General features: G+C 35.7%; 2 protein-coding genes across 6 annotated transcripts in view; both read left to right on the forward strand.

Moving 5' to 3' along the window:
- The window catches only part of mylk4b (myosin light chain kinase family, member 4b), a 32,865-nt gene extending 30,684 nt beyond the window's left edge, over positions 1-2,181 (forward strand). For all 4 annotated transcript variants that reach the window (XM_084091433.1, XM_084091432.1, XM_084091431.1 and 1 more), the window contains 3 exons: positions 14-92; positions 174-222; positions 738-2,181. In XM_084091433.1, coding sequence (XP_083947559.1) covers positions 14-92; positions 174-218 — 124 coding nt within the window. In that variant the 3' untranslated portion in view covers positions 219-222; positions 738-2,181. The remainder of the gene's footprint in view (positions 1-13; positions 93-173; positions 223-737) is intronic.
- A 1,195-nt stretch (positions 2,182-3,376) lies between these two features.
- Positions 3,377-19,565, forward strand: part of gmds (GDP-mannose 4,6-dehydratase) — a 67,362-nt gene continuing 51,173 nt past the window's right edge. The window contains exons 1-5 of one of the 2 annotated variants that reach the window (XM_084091434.1): positions 3,377-3,635; positions 9,146-9,190; positions 11,056-11,143; positions 11,226-11,246; positions 11,971-12,080. In XM_084091434.1, coding sequence (XP_083947560.1) covers positions 3,540-3,635; positions 9,146-9,190; positions 11,056-11,143; positions 11,226-11,246; positions 11,971-12,080 — 360 coding nt within the window. In that variant the 5' untranslated portion in view covers positions 3,377-3,539. The remainder of the gene's footprint in view (positions 3,636-9,145; positions 9,191-11,055; positions 11,144-11,225; positions 11,247-11,970; positions 12,081-19,565) is intronic. The other variant, XM_084091435.1, reaches the window with a different exon arrangement.

Raw genomic sequence — 19,565 nt, forward strand, 5'->3', positions numbered from 1 at the left:
TTTTTTCATGCAGTTGGAGAATGAGTGCATCCCAGTCCCTGAAACACCCATGGCTTTCAGACAGAGCGCTTCACTTCCGTCTTCACCATCAGGTTAATAACAGCCTTGGCTAAATTAGAGCATTAGTGAATTAATGCAAATTAAGATAATTAATGAATGTGTTTCTCTCACAGAAAAACAAGTGTCACTCTTCACATGCCCCTCCTCCAGAGGGCTAAACAGGTAAGAGATGCACGCAAACCATTAAGTCGACGTGAAATAAAAAATTCACTCCATCTGTTTTCTAAATGCATTATATAGATCTTATTGAGAACAGTTCATCTGTGCATCCATTTAGTAAAACATTTAAAAAATGATTTGACCTTGTAATGTTTAATCAAAATGTCTAAAAATGACTTCTGGTGCAAGAATTTTACAATCATTTAGTCTGCTTAAACTCACCTTTGCAAACCCACATTTATCTGCATCAACTTTTGAGCACAACGCATCTTAAAATCCAGTCAACAACCGATGGATGAAACCAAGTCCTACATTTCTTTTCAATAATCCATTACACATTGATGCATGTCACAATATGGAAAAAAAGATCTGTTTCTACTTCCCTTTCATTGTGACTTGAACAATTAAGCCGATAACAATAAATGATAAAACTCAGTTGATTGCACTTTGTGTGTCATTGACTGTCTAATATGATTAACTTTTCTTGGGGATAACATTAATTTTCATGTTTTTTGCAGAAGTGATCATTGGCTCTCCTTGTGCCGTGGTGACAAACTGGACCAATACTGTTGTACCTGAACAACTACACAACATCTGTTTAATATTACAGTCACATACTGTACTGTACATGAATGTTACCTGCTTACCTCAACCTCAAACTAAAACAGCATTCAACACATTAAAAATACTGCTCTCTTCTTGAGTTACAAAAATATTTCATCATTTGTAAAATGGTAACCATTTATGGCTGCATGACAAACTGGCCCTGTGCTCCAGTCTTGGTTTATGTGGGTTTTAACTGTCTTTTAGCTGTTGTCTTATTAAAAAAATACTACAGATAGTTAATACTACAGTGATTTGGTCTCGCATGTGCACTTTATAATAGGACAGGACTGGAAGAAGGATGTTTATGGCTAAAAGTGCAAAATAGAAATCTTCATCCATACTCTATATGCACAAATATACTGAGTCTTATCATGGTAATATTCTGTATGTCACAGGTTTATGGTAACATTTCAATCACGTGATATTTGTGAGGGCATTGGAGTTTTGTTTTGACTGAAATTCGCACAGGAACTACCGTACTGTATTTTACACTTGAAAGCCTAGATACCTTAATGTAATCCTGCAAATTAAATGTTATGTCTTTTCTGATTTTCTGCCTTTCAGGAGGTCTAAGTGACAAAGTTTGGAGTTTTTCTGTGTGCTTGTACCTACTGTTATCTGATACAAATAGCCATGCCCCACATTTTATTCTATAATATCATTTAGAGGGTTTCCTCTAGGGCAAATGTATTGTACAAAACGAATTGTTCAGAATCCCATGAGCTTTAAATGCTTAGCTAATGCCTCAAGCTGCTGACTTTATTGTATTGTTTTTTTTAAGCTTGAAATTTGAGACTGGGACACTGGATCCAAGACTGGCTCACTCCCTCTCTTTGTAGTAAACATCTCACCTTCCATGAAGGCAAATGAAAAAAAAACAGAACACTACCTACCAATGTTTTGTGTGTGGTTCTACATATGAAGACAATGTTTTGCTTTGATCACCCTGTCTGATGTTTACTTGAAAAGCTTTCACAGTATAGTGAATGGGACATACTTTACTGTACGTCAGCTGATAGCTAACAAAGTAATGTTTTTAGATAACACTAGCATTATGAGTGAAAGATGAAAAACCCAAGTATCACTTTTTGATGTTTTTGAGAAAGTTTCATTTTTAATCATAAGTGAGAAAAGATTTATTTATTGTTATTTATGTTTGATTTCTCTTTCTGTATATTTGAGGACTGGATTAAGGAAGGCATAAACTATCAGGAAAAATTAAAACATTTCAATACTATATTAATTTTATTTAGTATATTAGTTCTTGTATATTATTGTAAGTGCCTTATGTGGTGTATGTGCCTTAGAACTTTAAATATTATCTAAATTAAACTAAATATATCACTACTCACTGTTGATGTGTGTGTGTGCACTAATTCCAGACTGACCAGACTGGAAGACCAGCAAAATCAAGAAGGTTTGCTGCTAACTTATTCTGAGTTTCTAGATTTCCATAAAATTCCAGTGACGCCCAGGGAGTTTTCTATTGTCATGGATGCAATTCCCACAGGGGTCTTGGCATTATTTAGAGGTAATAACCAAACCAGTATTGCGCCCCTTTCTTTCGCTAATTTATTTGATACTGAAATTGGAAAAATTAGTTTTGCCCCCGGAGTTGTAAATATTAATAAAACTATTCGTTCATTATTTCAAAAAGACATTGTCACTAGGCCAAACTGTATTGTTTACTGGAATAGATTAGTTGAAGGTTTGTTATGGAAGGCCATCTGGTCCTTACCAAACAAATATTTATTGGTAAAATAAAATAAAGGAAATAGTTTCAAAATCTTACACAGGTACTACCCAGTAAATCATTTTCTTGTTAAATTTAAAAAGGATATTGATATGAACTGTGCATGAACTCATGTAAGAAAATTTTGGAAGGATTTGTCTAGATTTATAATTGACAACATTGACCCCACTTTTTCTTTGTGTTTAGACAACGTTATATTTGGTTTTAATAATATTCTCTCAAATAAAAGAAAAGAGTATTATATTATAAATTTAATTTTAATTTTTGCTAAATTCCATATACATAAATGTAAGTACAATAAAACTCAACCTTTGTTTTTGGTTCTTGAAAAAGAAATGCAATTATATATCAAGACGATCTTTCATTCCCACAATAAGAAAGCAATTAAAGCTATTTCTGTTTGTGAATCCTTTGATATTTTTATATAATGTTTAGCCTCCACCCCCCTGGCTGTCTGTTTTTTTCTCTCTCTCTCTCTTTCTTTTTTTTCCTTCTTCCGATTTGTATATATTGCAATTCTGACTGTTTTGAAGTACAATAATAAAAAATTAATGCTTAGGCTATTTTTTACATCAGTGATTTAGGCCTAGGAAAAAATCTATTTATTTGTTTATAATAATATATCTATATCTATAATATTTATTATCGTGTTGTTATTCTTATAATAATTATAATGAAGAGATTAAGTAAAAAGTTGTTCCTCCTGAACATCGAGTCCTTTAGAGGACGCTGTGATACATGTACGCCCTAAGCCTAAGATTTGTCTCCTCTTTGTTCTGTGGTGCGTACGTCACTGGCGCTCTGGTCTGTGATTGGCTGCTGAGTGCAGGTTCCTGATGTGCCTCTCAAGGAGTGCTGGAGTTTCGGATGTATGCAGGTTTGTATCAGTACGTTATAAAAGATCTCGCAAAGTGAAACCAAACCCCACAGACTCAGTCCGAACCGAAATCAGCTCCAGACAATGGCTCAGTGTCCAGCAGCGTCGGCCAGTGGTGATGTGAACGGAGGCAGCAAGACGAAGAGGAAAGTGGCCATCATTACAGGCATAACCGGTCAGGTAATGTGAAGGCTCGTCTCTACTTATGCGACGCGATGGTATATACGGATAGTTCACCTAAAAATTCAAATCTGTCGTATTTACTCATCCTTATGCTGTTCCAAACGCGTATGACTTTAATTGTTCGGTGGAAAACAAAATGAGATATCATGTCAGGCTGAATGACATCCTCAGTCATCATTCAGTTCATCAGAGAAAAAAATAGAGAGAACAGTAACAGTCCTGCCATTAGGGTGAGTAAACGGTGACAGACTAATATTAAACAGTTTTATCCTAAACACATACTGACTGCAAGGCTAGATCTCCTTACGGTTTTTGTTTACCATGGTAACCATAATTTTCGCTAAAATACCATAATATTTGTAGACCTTTAATACTTTTATATGGACATATATAATATATATATATATATGTATATAACACATTCATTATTGTATTATTATTATTATTATTAATATTGTATTATTATAATTAATAGTTTCATGATCACACGTGGTCATTTCCTGACTCACTGAATGAAGACAAAAACTGACAGCTAGCCTAACTTGCACTACTGCCAGCCTCTTGCACAACATTCTTATTGCATAACTGAAGATTAATAGTTGATGATGTGTCATTACTACGAAGATGAACATCACATTTTTATTAAAAGCTATTACTATACATGTGTTAGAGCTCTGCCCTTTTCACTGTTACCTGAATGTACTTGTGCACTATTCTATGGCATTTTTTGTAGAATAAATAGTGTGAGTAGTGTGTTCGCACAGAAAACACACTTGTATGTGGCTGGAATGAAAATGTTTGTTTTGACAATTTGCATACGGTAAGCAACGTTTACAGCTGTCGTGTACAAAAAGGAGAGTCTTATGTGAGGCCCATAGTTGCCGGCTGTTGCTCATCTATCCCCACCTATGCGCCTTTTCATTATGAAATGAGCGCAATGTTTCATTATACACAATGAAATATGTAACGAGAGAACTCTGTAACACATATTTGATACCTAAAGGTTCACTGAAGATATTAGCAGGTAGCAAGCTGTCGTTTTCCAGATTGCTGATTGAAGACAGTTGAAACCGTTCAGAATAGGAAGTAGACAAAAGGGCATAGGCTAACTATAATTTCGGTTGAAAATAGTATATTTGTAAATGTTTGGGAATGATATTTAACAGTATATTTCCAAAACTGAGAAGAAATACAACACATAAAAGTTTCTGTGACTGTATAAACCATATGAAGATTTAACAAGGCAAGTGTCGCTCATTTATTTTTTATTTTTTAGTAAAGGCTACACCCATGATTACAAACATTCTCTACTCAAATTAAAAACAGAAATATGAGGAAATGTTAGCTTTTGTAAATATTAAATGAGTGTAAAATGCCGGTATCAGATGATGTGTGCAGAGCCTCTCCCATGAAACTTCATTAGAAGTCTCACATTGTTATTGTGCAAACACAAGGGGTTTCTATATTCTTCTGAGAAAGCTTGAATCTGCCTCGCCTTCATTTGTCAGTTGTTGTGATGGTGACAGTTCCGTTGGCATTGTCTGAGGAGCCTTTTTAGCTGCTGGTATTGGTGAGCTACTTCACTGTTAAAAGTAATGTAATGCTTTGATGTACAGGAGACTAATGCAGAATAACTTGCTTAAAGGAGAACTCCGTTTTTTTGTAAATTTGGAGTGCTGTCAATACAGAGAACAACGACAAAAATCGATGTTGCCTACACCGTGTTATCCTCTTTTTAAAATTTGCACCCTGTTGACTTCAATGGGGCAAGTTTTAAACCTGCTTTTAGCCTCTTAACATCCTTGATGTGTCATTACAAGTGCCCAGCCATTTGAGTGATTCCTTCAGAGTGAACACGGGTGAATCTGACTGCAGTAGATGTGAAAGATATGAATAAAAATGATGTTATTTCAGCCAGCGCTCATACCTGTATTTACATCCTGTTTTCGGTCGAAGTCCATAGTAATCGATTGTCGAGTTCACGCGCATAGGTTTAGTTACCTATGATCACTCGCGTGAACTCGACAATTAAAACCTTGGCCCTTTCCCTTGGCCTTTGGAATTAAAATAGCCCCACATCATCACATAGCCTTCACCATACCTAGAGATTGGCATGGGGTACTTTCCATTCATTGATGAGTAAAACGTTAACAGCATTTATTCATAAAAACAGCATTTATTCAAAATAAAAACATTTCTAACAATATAAATCGTTACCATCACCTTTTATATCAATTTAACGCATCCTTGTTGAATTAAAGTACTAATTTCTTAAAAAAAAAAAAGTTATTGTTCCCAAACTTTTGAACGGTAGTGTATATTGTTACAAAAGATTTCTATTCTAAATAAATACAGTTCTTTTTAACTTTTTTATTCATCAAATAATCCTGAAAAAAGTATCTCAGGTTATAAAAAAAATATTAAGCAGCACAACTGTTTCCAACATTGATCATAAATCAGCATATTAGAATGATTTCTGAAGGATCATAAGACACCAAAGACTGGAGTACTTGCTGATGAAAATTCAGCTTTGCATCACAAAAATAAATTACATTTTAAAGTATATTAAAAAAGAGAACCATTATTTTAAATTGTAATAATATTTCATAATATTACTGTTTTTTTTGTTTTTTTTTAACTGCAGCTTGATGAGCATAAGAGACTTCTTTCAAAAACATTAAAATAGTAATGTTTCCAAACTTTTGACTGGTACTGTATATATATATATAGAGAGAGAGAGAGAGAGAGAGAGAGAGAGAGAGAGAGAGAGAGAGAGAGAGAGAGAGAGAGAGAGAGAGAGAGAGAGAGAGAGAGAGAGAGAGAGAGAGAGAGGAGAGAGAGAGAGAGAGAGAGAGAGAGAGAGAGAGAGAGAGAGAGAGAGAGAGAGAGAGAGAGAGAGAGAGAGAGAGAGAGAGAGAGAGAGAGAGAGAGAGAGAGAGAGAGAGAGAGAGAGAGAGAGAGATTTAAATAAAAAATACATTAATTTATTTCATTGTGTGCCGTCTGCGTGTCATACATGACGTCATGTTCATTGTAATTGAGCTCTTTTGATTAACAGGAAAGACCAGCTTTTAACGTTCGCTTGGGTGCATTTGGTCAGGAAAATCTCGCATAACTTGAATGTTTGCAGTACGTGGTGTTTAACATTAACATACTGAAGCAGGAAGTTCCTGGTTCGTCTCATTATAATAAAAGCGTCAACTCGGGCAGGGCGATACAGAGAAAATACTTCCTGTATTTTCTCCAAACTGCATCGGACAGAATGCAACAGCAGAGGGCGGTCGAATGACAGAAATCATTCACACTGAAGCGTATCTGCGTGTTCTTTGCTGATGCATTCTGTCCGATGCAGTTTGGAGAAAATACTATTGATAGTGTTTAGTTCTCACATGTCTTGAATCTGTTTTTCTAAACAAAAATTAGACTGCATTACATATTACATTGTAAATCTGGCCCAGTTAGAATATTGTTGTTGTTTTTTATATACAGTAACATTTAGCATAACATGTTTGGAAATGTTTTTTGCTAGTTTACGTTGTATAGGCCTACACTAGAAAACGGACCAATCAGCTAAAAGCTCGATGACTTAAGCAACGGTACTAAAGCACCGACTTTAGATAGTTATTATTATTATTGATGTTCTTAGAAACAAAGCAGACAACCCTCACTGGACGCACTTTCAAACGCAGTTTCCATAACCGAAATGAATAGTGAAAACTTCAATTTTGTGTCTTTTTGATGTACGCACTTAATTATGTTAAAATTGTTGCGCCCACTTGTGGTTCACAAGGGAACACGGATCCATTTGTTTGGAATTATGCTTTGATGTGGTAAAGAGAGAAATACTCTTTTACTGCGGTCACGGGCAAACGTACGGGACCTTTTTTCACACATGCAAATCAACACGCAGTACGTGCACAATCACAGATGATACGTCACGGACAGAGAGACTGACACTTGGACTGGTTTGGTTGGGCAAGTTAAGTGGGCTTATTTGATTAGCTTTCATTCTTTCCTTTGCCATTTTGGTTTTCTCAGCACAAATGCATCCACAGTTTGCCACGAACAATTAGCCTGTGTCTAATGCAGAGGTCTAAATGGCTATAGATTTATCTTTATGTTGGGTGATTGCAATGGAAAGTTTTTCCAAATTAGCCAGCATTTCTGAGACGTTTCGTACATGTGGTTTGACTCAAAACAAGAGATTAAAAAATGATTTTAAGTTTATAATTCAGACATAAGTAACCCGGGATGGTGGGTTACAAGGTAGGCCTGTGTGTGCGTATGCACAGACTGGTTGGAATGTCGTGTCCGTCTAGGTTTCCTGTCTATGAACGTAATCTGCGGGAAACAGGCAACGTTTCCCAACAGTCTCAGTGTGACGATAAGCTGCTTTTTATCAGGGTTATGAGTCCGCGCTGCAGTTGGCACTGCTTGTGTCACACACACACACACACACATGCACAGAGAGCCTCAGGTGGTCAGACATTGAATGTTATGTATGTAAATGCCCATTGAACGGTGTGAAAAGGAAACGGAAATGCATCTTTAAGCACATCTTTTCCTCTGCGGACATATATACTTACATTACAGGCACACACATGGCTGTTAGAGCTTCTCTTTTTTTTTTTCCCAAAGGTCTTTGGGACTCTGCCTATATCACCCCAGCAGGAAGTAGGGGGCGGAATGCCATGGCCGGGGCGGAATGTTCCAAAGTTCTAGAATGTGCGGTCGGGAAGTATGAGAGGGGAAAAAGGGAGAACGAGAAGGAGACGAGAATAAGAATGAAAGAGACTCAGCAGGCCTCGAAAGTTGCTTATGTTTTAGGTTAAAACATGTCTTTAGGGTACGGCCGTGTCACTTTTTGACAGTCAGGTGGATTCAGCGGCTTAGACTGAGCTGTCAGACTTGTACTGACTGACATGATGGCCTTGTTTGCTTGATTAATACTGTGTGTGTGTGTGTGTGATGCACACCGATGATTCAGTAAGCTTGTATTACACTGGCTTACAGTGTGTGTGATGTAGCTCGCATAGACACTCCTTACTTATTTGTTAGCCGTCTTGCCAACTGCATTCTTTGCCGACTATGTATGGAGCTCGAGTTTTTTGCCGTTAAATGGATACTTAATCCAATAATGACAGCTCTGTCATCATTTACGCACCCCCATGTTGATCCAGACCTGTATGATTTTCTTTCTTCTTTGGAACACAAAATAAGATATTTTGAAAAATGTCTATTTGTCCATAATATCCAGTGGGACAGGAACAGTTGTTTCAGACAGAAAGTCATATAGCTTTTGGAACGACATATGGGTGAGCCTCGACACGAGCATGTACGTGTGCGAAAATGTGTGTTTGTATAATGTAGGCGTGTATTCGCTGTGGTCTGGCTCATGAAATTCAGAAAGAAATGGTCATTGTGTTGCATACTCTCTTGGGTAATGCTTGCCGTAAATGCGTGTGTTTCTCAAAACCCAAAATAATTCTCCCTCTGTGTGGTTTCAGGATGGATCCTACCTGGCTGAGTTTCTGCTGGCTAAAGGTTATGAGGTGGGTAAGCCAATGTAACCCTTAAAGACATCTCACAAACTCGTCAGAAATCATTCCCACATTGATCTGATGCAAATCTGTCTCACTGCCTGTTAATAATCAAAAATAAGATTTAAATAGGTTGCATCTCATTTAATTTCATATTTTTTGCTCATTAAACAGTGTTTACAAATAAAGAAATACACTACTGTGTATTTGTGAAATGTTACTACGGTAACATTTAAAAAAAAAAAAGTTTTTGGAAGAAGTCCGAAAGTTTTTTCAGAATACTTGGATATATAAAAAGTTCACATTTATTTGAAATAGCAATCTTTTGTAACATTATCACTTTTGATTACAGTTTTTCTCGATTGCTTAAACACTATAACCAGGCTTTTGAACTAAAATTTCAAAACCATAATGCCATTTATCAAAAAGCACACCCATTTCACTAAACTATAAACACTATTCCCTGTTTTGACACATGAGTCAGATTTGTTGAACTGTTACTGCAAAACTCTACACACAAATCCCTTCATTTCTCATTGCCTAGACCATGTTGTCATTTAGAAAGCACTAGCATTCAATATTGTTCACTCAAGTCAGCACAGCTTCAGCTCAGTTAGCACACAATTATCCAGGTGGAAACACTAAGAGTCAAAATTTAACACACATCAATCAGATCCTTCAATAGATAGATAAAAGGGCCCAAATCAGATTATTGAGTTTTGGAACAATGGATCCAGAAAGACATGAAGGAAGAGATCGAGGAGGAGGAGGAAGGGCAAGAAGACAAGCAGTCTCAGATGAAATTCAAGCCACTCTAGTTGCCCATGTCTTTGTCAATGGTATGACTATGAGGGAGGCTGGGCTACGAGTAAGGCCAAATTTGAGTCGCTTTACCGTCGCCTCGAGAACCTTCAGGGAGGTGTGGTGGCAAACAAAATTCTATCACTGAATAAGAGACAAACATTTCCAATAGTCTTTGATGAGGTTTATTTTCTTGCAAGAAAAGGCCAGTAGTCGTACAGTCACACAGAGTGGCTGCAGTGACAGTGAAGGGAGGGCATCCTTTCTCCTTTATAGTCTTGACTCCCAGAATGTTATCTTTCTAGGCAAATTATGGTATTTCAACCATACATGAAACATTCTTAGAAGTGTTCATCATATTGTCTCCTTGAGTGGAGGCCCTCCTGTCACGACCAACACTCTTTACCATTCCAATACTATTCCATATTAGAATAAGGTTTGTGTGTGCTCTTTTACTGTCATATGATGGTCACACACATCTTACTGTAAGTAAATAGAAAAAAAATTAGAGGAGAGAGTAAAAAAATATATAATTTTTTTTGTGTGTGTGTGTGTATTGTAATGTGTAGTACATGAATGAATAAAAATGTGCCAATGTATCCACTGGTTGTGTCTTTTGTGTTCATCATGTGAAAAGGTTTGTGAGGGGGGGAACCACAAGCGACATAACTGACCAGTTTTGGAAATGTGTTTTGAATTTATTGCACCAGTGTGTTAGACTATGTCGTAGTGTGTGTGATTTTGAGGGCTTGTATGTCCTGTCTGAGGGCAAAGTTTGGTTTTTCAGCAAGAGTGAATGGTTTTGAGTGTAGAGCTTCATTTTGACCTGAAAATAGGATGTTTGGGGAATTGGGTGAGACGTTATGGATTTGTGTCTACAATTTTGAGAATACGAGGCATAGTTTCAAGAAATGTGTTTAAGCAATCGAGAAAAACTGTAATTGAATTTGTCCTTGTTGAGTAAAAGTATTCATTTCTTTTTTTAATGACCTCAAACTTTTGAACGGTGATGTCTATACAGTTTATTTCAAATCATGTACACTTAGATGAGATTAACTTGTTGGTGTTTTGGACAGGTTCATGGTATCCTCCGCAGGTCCAGCTCTTTTAACACGGGCCGGATTGAACACCTCTATCATAACCCTCAAACGCACACAGAAGGAAGTGAGTTTCACTTCCTGGCTATAATAAAAATCATGTTTATTTTGTTTTTAAATGTCTTCTAACCTGTGTAAAATATCACTAGGTATTGGATCCTCTAAGTGTTGTAAGTTGTTCATTCAGTATTTTTTACTTTATTTTGTATGTATGTATTGTCCTTCATGATTTCAGTCTAAATGTTCTTATGAACTATTTGGATGGTAATTATTTCTTTTGGGTTGGTCTTACACAATGCAGCTAAATATGGTTGTCCCTGTTCTTTTAAGTTCTTAATCCCATTCTGAACAAACAAGAGTGGGAGTGACAACAGACACAATTCACTCCCCGAAATTATGGCGGTTTACAAAAAATGCCTGACAATACTAGTGTCCTTTGAAGTCAAAATGCAGTATTGCAGAAATGCAGAATTTTCTCCTGGATGGTGGGAGAAGAACATTGACATGTACGACTCAAATGGTAATAAAGTCACTGACTAGTCCCTATGTAAAACAATTGCCATCCAAATAGATCTATTGTCTGTATCTGGTTTTGAAAGGGAAAAAGAAATCAGAATTAAAAAGAATGAAATTTAAAATCGAAAATCCAGATACAGACTGTTTATTTCTTTCCAGTAGGCGACTCTATATATTTTTCAGCAAATAATTGTATAAACATTTTAGACATGGTTATGGTTATGATCTCTTTGTGTTGGGTCTGGTAGGCTTCGCTAAGGTGACAATCTTTTAACTTGAGCAGATGTGGAGGATAAAACTCTTTCTAAAACTTCCCCTGGCGGTAAAGCTATATCAGATTGCTTTATGTGAAATAATATTTGATTCCGTCCATCATAGACATGAAGTTGCACTATGGGGACTTGACTGACAGCACTTGCTTGGTGAAGATTATCAATGAAGTCAAACCCACAGAAATATACAACCTGGGAGCGCAGAGTCACGTCAAGGTAAAACACCCTCATTCTCTCTGTATTTCTCAATCACACAGATCCTCTTTGTCTGCTGACTCACAAACTCTCCTTCTGACCGGACGCACACACACACACACACACACACGCGCGCAAACTGTTTCATAATGACTTGGGTTTCTTTCTTAGTGTCTTTGAGGTGAACAAATGACCCCATCCAAGTAATTCTTTGGAAAGGAAGAAGTCTTAACCAAATACAGAAGACTTTCTTTCACTCGCTGTTTCTTTACCCACACCCCTAATGTCTAGTCATCAGGGATGAGGTCAGGGGGATGTTAGTCAGAGAGTTGGCCATCATATGGTGTGTGTGTGAACTTCTGTGTGGGTGCTCCACAGGGTATTTTATGGGAAACAAGCACAACCGGCAGTTAAAGTGAGGGAGAGGAGGGAAGAGAGGAAGATGACTGAATAAGAAGATCAAAAGCAGAATGAGACAAGACATTGCGGAGGGATATGAATGAGACGTTAATATTGACATTGTTTCCTTCAGATGCTCTGATGTTCAATCACAGGAAAAACCAATTAAAAGTGTTCATCTGGTGTTAGAGAGAAATAACAGTGTCATGTTTTTGCTGTAGCCTAATACGTTTCAACCAGACAAAACTGAGAAAGTTATTATAGGTTGATGAGAGATTATGATATCCACAATAAGACCAGAGACATTTATTAAGAAAGTGAATAAGGGTCCATTTTGATTTCATGTTGTCAAGCTCAATCATAAACAAACTACACAGAATGCGTTTTTGCATTCCACTGCTCTGCTTTTCCATTACTTTTATATGTAAACTTGCCCTAGACCGACATGTTTGACTGTTACACTTTTTTTACAGCGTCTTTCGCCTGACGCAGCATTAAAAAATACGTCGCTAAAGTTCAATTTTAAAATTAAATGCTTTTAAAACAGGTTCTGCATGAACAGCTCCTAGAAAGCAAGTTTTTCCTGCTAAAGCTTTCACATTATTTAACCCTTGTATTTGATAAATGGTGGCATTAAAACTATTTGGATACTTTTGGACACTCAAATCACTTAAAAATGTCTGAATGTCAATGTATTTGGTAACGGTGAACAAATAATTATTTACTTAGAACTATTGCCGCCTTTTTGAGTCATTTTTGGTGGATTCAAGTCAGTTCCCCTTAAATTCACACAGGTGTACTAGCAAAGTAGCGTTTGTGAAATGTTTTGCTTAAAAAGTGCGTTTGTGCTATATATATTTTTAATATAAATGCTAATTGGTTTGATATTTTGTTGATATAATTCAAAGACATTCATACATTTTTAAATATGGCTTAACTGTTCAAATACTTTTTAGAGCCACTGTTTGTCTAAAATGATTCATGAGCCTTAATGGTTGGTTTGTAAGGATGGAAAGATCCAGACAGCACCTGCAGGCTCACACTGAACGCGTACAGTTAAATACAGCAGCTGCCGTAATATGGAACTAAATAATTCAGATGGAAACTGACTGAGAAACACTGGCCAACAGAACAGGCATCCATTCTAATAATTGGGAGGTGTTCTGGGTGTCCCATCAGGAGGATCATCTGCTGTGATGACAGATAACAGCAGGATGCTCACTGTCACAATAGAGCTTTAGTACAGCTGTGGCTCTTCAACAAAGAGAATAAAAAGTACTTTAAGCACAGACATAAGACGGAGGGAGAGTAGTTCATATTTAAAGATTGCTGTCATACTGTGACAACCGCAATCAGGATTGCTATGTGGAAAAATAAACAAGCTTGATTTAATTATACCTTCAGTTTAGGCTTGTTAACTTGTTAAATGTGTGTGTTAGCCGGGTATGTTCATTAAAGATGGGCGTTTCAATCAGTGCCCGCTGTAATGAAGTGGTAGATCACTGCTACTCTCTGATTGTAGTTTACATTTTATGCTCGCCACACTTTGTTTGGATATGGCAAAAAGAGTGGCAGAGAAAACACATACACACACATGCTCGGTTTCCAGTTATTACACACAGGGGTCAGCAAAGTGCTATTTTGTTTGAGAGTGCCGCTTGGCGGTTTTTGGAGGTTATTTGTTTATTCTTACAGGAATGTTTCAGGAAGAAAGTGAGGTGCTTTTTTCCCTCCTTCCACATTCTGTCTTTGTCTGTGAGCATCCATAGTCCTGTTTGAGTCAGTCAGATAAATCTGAAGGATATATGACGGAAAGACAACAAGTGCGAAGACTGTAATGAGCTGTGATTGAATTAAAATAGTTATGGGGTGTTCGGGTCTAATGTTGCACAGCAAAATGTTAGCTCTCTGTTAGTACGACTAATTAATGTTGAAATGATTGATGATTTATAATAGAGTTCGACAAACTGTTCCTTCTTTTGCCCTGTTCCTGCTTATTTCAGAAATATTTTTAAATTTAATGTTCTAATAATTTATGTAGAACAAACTATATATTTTTAAAATTGTTAGAAAGAATTGTTTTAAAAAGAAAAAATATGGCATTGAAAAAAAAATAATTTTTTATATATACAGTATACAGTACAAACATATACAGTGTGTGTGTGTATATATATATATATATATATATATATATATATATATATATATATATATATATATATATATATATATATATATATATGATTATGTGTTAAGTAAAAGTTGTTTTATTTTTAATATTATTACTACTACTACTATAAATTGTATTTAATTTACATGCTAATATACACTACCATTCAAAAGTGTGGAGTCAGTACGATTTTTAAAAAAAAAGGAATTCATACTTTTATTCAGAAAGGACACATTAAATTGATCAAAAGTAACCTTTAAAAAAAAAAAAAAAAAAAAAAAAAAAAACATTATATATATATATATATATATATATATATATATATATATATATATATATATATATATATATATATATATATATATATATATATATATATAATTCTATTTTTAAAAGTCTATTTTAAATCAATGCTGTTCTTTTGAACTTTCTATTCATCAAATAATCCAGAAAAATATGAAGCAGTACAACTGTTTTCAACATTGATAATACTAAGGAAAGTTACTTGAGTATCAAATCCGCATATTAGAATGATTTCTGAAGGATCATGTGACACTGAAGACTGGAGTAATGATGCTGAAAATTCAGCTTTGCATCACAGGAATAAATAACGTTTAACACATATTAAATATTGCCGAATTTTTTATCAAATTAACGCAGCCTTGGTAAGCAGTAAGCACAAGTGACTTATTTCAGAATCATAACAGTCCTTACTGCCCCCAAACTTTTGAACAGCATCTCTTTAAATGGAGAAGTACTAATGATTCTATTAAATATAATATAAAATGACATTTTTTTTTTTGTGTGTCTGAATAAAAATCCAAAAATATCAAAATCTATCAGATCTAATAATTAATTTATGACATTAAAATGGAAAATCTATAGCACCTGTTAGACATGCTTAACATGAAATATGAGGTGATAACAATAAAAGAACACTCCATTATTCAGGTGGGATATACCAGCTTCAGGAGGTCTGTGTGTGCAAACACAAAGGAGAGATAAAGGCGTTATTTACATGTGAATGCAGACGGTTCTGACTGGCATTTCAGCATGTTGTTTGGCGACAGATAAAGAAAAGTTGTAAACCATAATGTCAACTTTACCACCAAAAAAAGCACAGTGTCCTTTATATTTTGATGTTTGTACAAGTTTAAACCTTGCGGTTATTATCAAATAACCACAAATGGAGCTGCCTTGTGGGATAGCAAACTACAATTAGTCACGTACGACCACATCAAACTTAGATCACATGATTCTGAGTTGAAGTGGCACTTTTTTTGGCTGAGATTGTGAGGCAAGTAACACACACACAAACACACACAGGGCTGCAGAGTGTGTATATGAGAGAAGAAGAAAAAAAATCATAAATTAATGTACCCTGCTTGATTAGAGGAACTTTAATTCTTTCCGAATCACTTTTTGACTTTTTACTTTAATTTGAAAGCAATTAAACTGAGAACACATGTGAACATCTGTGGTATTTGGGCTGCGTTGTTCTGAGTTGACCTCTCCGGCAATTCCAAATGGTTAGTATGTTTCTATTCGACTCCGAAAGTCTCATTGTGAATGTGTTTTTGTGTTTGCACAGATATCTCTCTTATAGTGCCGGCAGAATCTGTTTGCTCAGTGTTAGGTATGGTGTGATTGGCATGAGCTTTGTGTTTGTGTTTGGATAAGTGCAGAGCTGTAGCTCATATACCGGTGTTGGACTAGAACGTGTTTGATGTACAATGTAAGTGTTGTCTAGGTAAGACTTTTGGCATTGTACACATGCTCGTAGACAGATGTGACACAGTGACACACTGAAAGATAACTCTCTCAGCTCAAGAATCATTTCCGCTAATGACGACAGCATTTTTTATTAAAGTCGCGGTTGCAGTGTAGGAGACTTTGTGTTACACTGAGCCTAAGTTTCCTTGTTTCCTAATTGGGTATCTAGAGGATGCAAGCGCTCACGCTTTCACGCAGACACACACAGTTAATTGCTTGTGTAAATCATTCCACTCTTGTCACCTGCAAGGACTGACGTCACCGCCAACAAACAGGCCTTTATTCAGTGGCGTTACATCACGTTAAAAACATGATTTTGATTTATCTAAATGACAGCACGTATTAAACTAGTGATTAATTATGAGATATAATAATCTTTGCACTCCCATTTCTGTCACTCTTTTAAGGGTTGGACTACAGATGCATTTTAAACACATTTGTTTGTGTGGTAGACATGTTGTATAACATGCTTATTCAGACACTGGGAGCGGTAGAAAAACTATGTAATCTTTTTTTTTTTTTCTGTATTTGCTACTCGGTAGACTAATCATTATAATCATTATGTATACAGTACAGGTCAAAAGTTTGGAAACATTACTATTTTTAATGTTTTTGAAAGAAGTTTCTTCTGCTCATCAAGCCTGCATTTATTTGATCAAAAATACAGAAAAAAATGTAATATTGTGATATATTATTACAATTTAAAATAATTGGTTTTCAGTTTATTATACTTTAAATTATCATTTATTTCTGTGATGCAAAGCTGAATTTTCAGGATCATTACTCCAGCCTATCACACGATCCTTTAGAAATCATTCTAATATGATGATTCATTATCAAAGTTGGAAACAGTTATGCTGCTTAATATTTTTTCATAACCTGTGATACTTTTTTAGGATACTTTGATGAATAAAAAGTAAAAAAAATAAAAAAAATAAGCACATTTTTTAAAAATAGAAATCTTTTGTAACAACAATATACACTACTGGTCAGTAATTTGGGGTCAGCAATTTTTTTTCTTTTTTTGAAATAAATCAATACTTTTATTCAGCAAGGATGTGTTAAATTGATAAAAAGTGATAGTAAAGAAGATTTATATTATTAGAAAATATTTTTTTATTTTGAATAAATGCAGTTGTTTTTAACCATTTATTCATCAAATATATTAGGCAGCAGAACTGTTTCCAACACTCATAATAAATCAGAATATTAGAATGATTTCTAAAGGATCATGTGACAGACTGGATGTCACATGTGACACTGAAGACTGGAGTAATGATGCTGAAAATTCAGCTTTGCATCACAGGAATAAATTATTTTTTAAAGTACATTCAAATTTTAAGTTGTAATAATATTTCACAATATTACTGTTTTTTTTCTGTATTTTTGATCAAATAAACGCAGCCTTGATAAGCATTACTGTACTGTATTTCTATAGGTATATTATATTAATTATATTATATTAAGTATAATCAGTGGGTCATTTTTATTTATTTATGTATGTTTAAAGGTGGTATCAGCGATTTCAGGCCCAAACATAAATGTTCACATTCATCTAATCTTACCTAACGATCCGCTAGCTGCCCGCCCCATAAGCATGCCGTCAAAAAATCGCGTCTCTGACACAAAAACCCCCACAAAAACAGTTGTTTTCACCCGGTTTAGCCAAACACTCAAAACCAAAATAAATAGTGTTCCAATCAATCACAGACAGGGGAGGGTGTTGTGAGGTTTTGCGCTTGTGCACGGCTGCCTATGACGGCTGCACGCGAAAACCTTGCAACACCCTCCCCTGTTGGTGATTGGTTGGAACACTATTTATTTTGGTTTTGAGTGTTTGGCTAAACCGGGTGAAAACAACTGTTTTTGTGTGCAGATCTCAGAGCCTAGGCTGCCTACAGAGACGCGTTTTTTTGACGGCATGCTTATGGGGCGGGCAGCTAGCGGATCGTTAGGAAAGATTAGATGAATGTGATCATTTATGTTTGGGCCTGAAATCGCTGATACCACCTTTAATGAATGTCCGACTAAGTATTTGTGTGCATATTTTGTTGGCCAGTTACAGACACATCACTTAGTTTGTGAATGCAAGTGTGTTGAAGCGGGGGGGGGTTTTCTTCGTTTTTTTTAAAGATGACCCTATAAACTTGTCATCTTTGGAAAGTTGCAACATAAAGCACATCAAGCAGTGTTGTCAAAAAAACAAAAACAGTTTTGACATCTCTAATCTCACGTAGGTTTTGACTGTTTCACATTAGGCAAAGGAACGAGTGCAAGATCTGTCATAGTACACCTTGTATTTTTTTGGCAATATTCAGTCTAAGAAAATGGGTTAAGATGGCTTGACTTATCAACATCAGCTCGTAAAATTTTAGAAGGAGTCTGATTGACACTCCATGGTACATCTGAAAAATATGCCAGTTTTTGTGAATTCACTGGCACAAGCACTCGACGCTTGATTGAGAGGTGGAAAATAGCCGTTTGCAGAATAAAAGCAGGTATTGCAATAAACAGTTCATCCTTTGTGTGGTATAAACTGACACATTCTTGTCTCATGCCCTGCCCTAAAGGTGTTAACAAGAGAAGCCTTTATTATATACTTGCGTTGATTATGCTTATTCTTATTTATTAGTATTAGTATTATTATTGCCATTACATCAGGGAAATATGTTGAACAGAAGTAAGGAATGAAAGAATAAAAATAAAGAATGATAGTTTGGATCATAGCATTACCAGAGATGTTGGCTCAAGTGACTGGAAGACTAGAATCAGGAAATATTCAACGGCAGATTAGTATAGTGTGTGATTCCAAAGTAAACTCTAAAAATGATTAATGATATTTAAGATTGTGATGAATGTAAAATAGGATGAAAGAGAAGGCTTGAATTCAAAAACATAAACCACCAGTTATCACGTTATATTCAGAGAAATGTTATCGATGTTTGTACTTTACTCAACGTTTCTATTTTACGTCTTTTATTTCATGCAGATTGGTGGAAAAATCTCAAAGCGCCACGTCGTGCTTTTTCATGTATCGCAGAAACCTCTCTGCTTCCTTTTTAAGCTGTGCATATTATTGGACTCTCTCTGGTGCCATTTGTCTGCATGACCTTTAGATCTGTACACTGTAAGTTCAAGATATTCAAGCAGGGCTCAACAATAAG

This window comes from Abramis brama (assembly GCF_963993115.1).
Source record: "Abramis brama genome assembly, chromosome: 18".
Taxonomy (NCBI): domain Eukaryota; kingdom Metazoa; phylum Chordata; class Actinopteri; order Cypriniformes; family Leuciscidae; genus Abramis; species Abramis brama.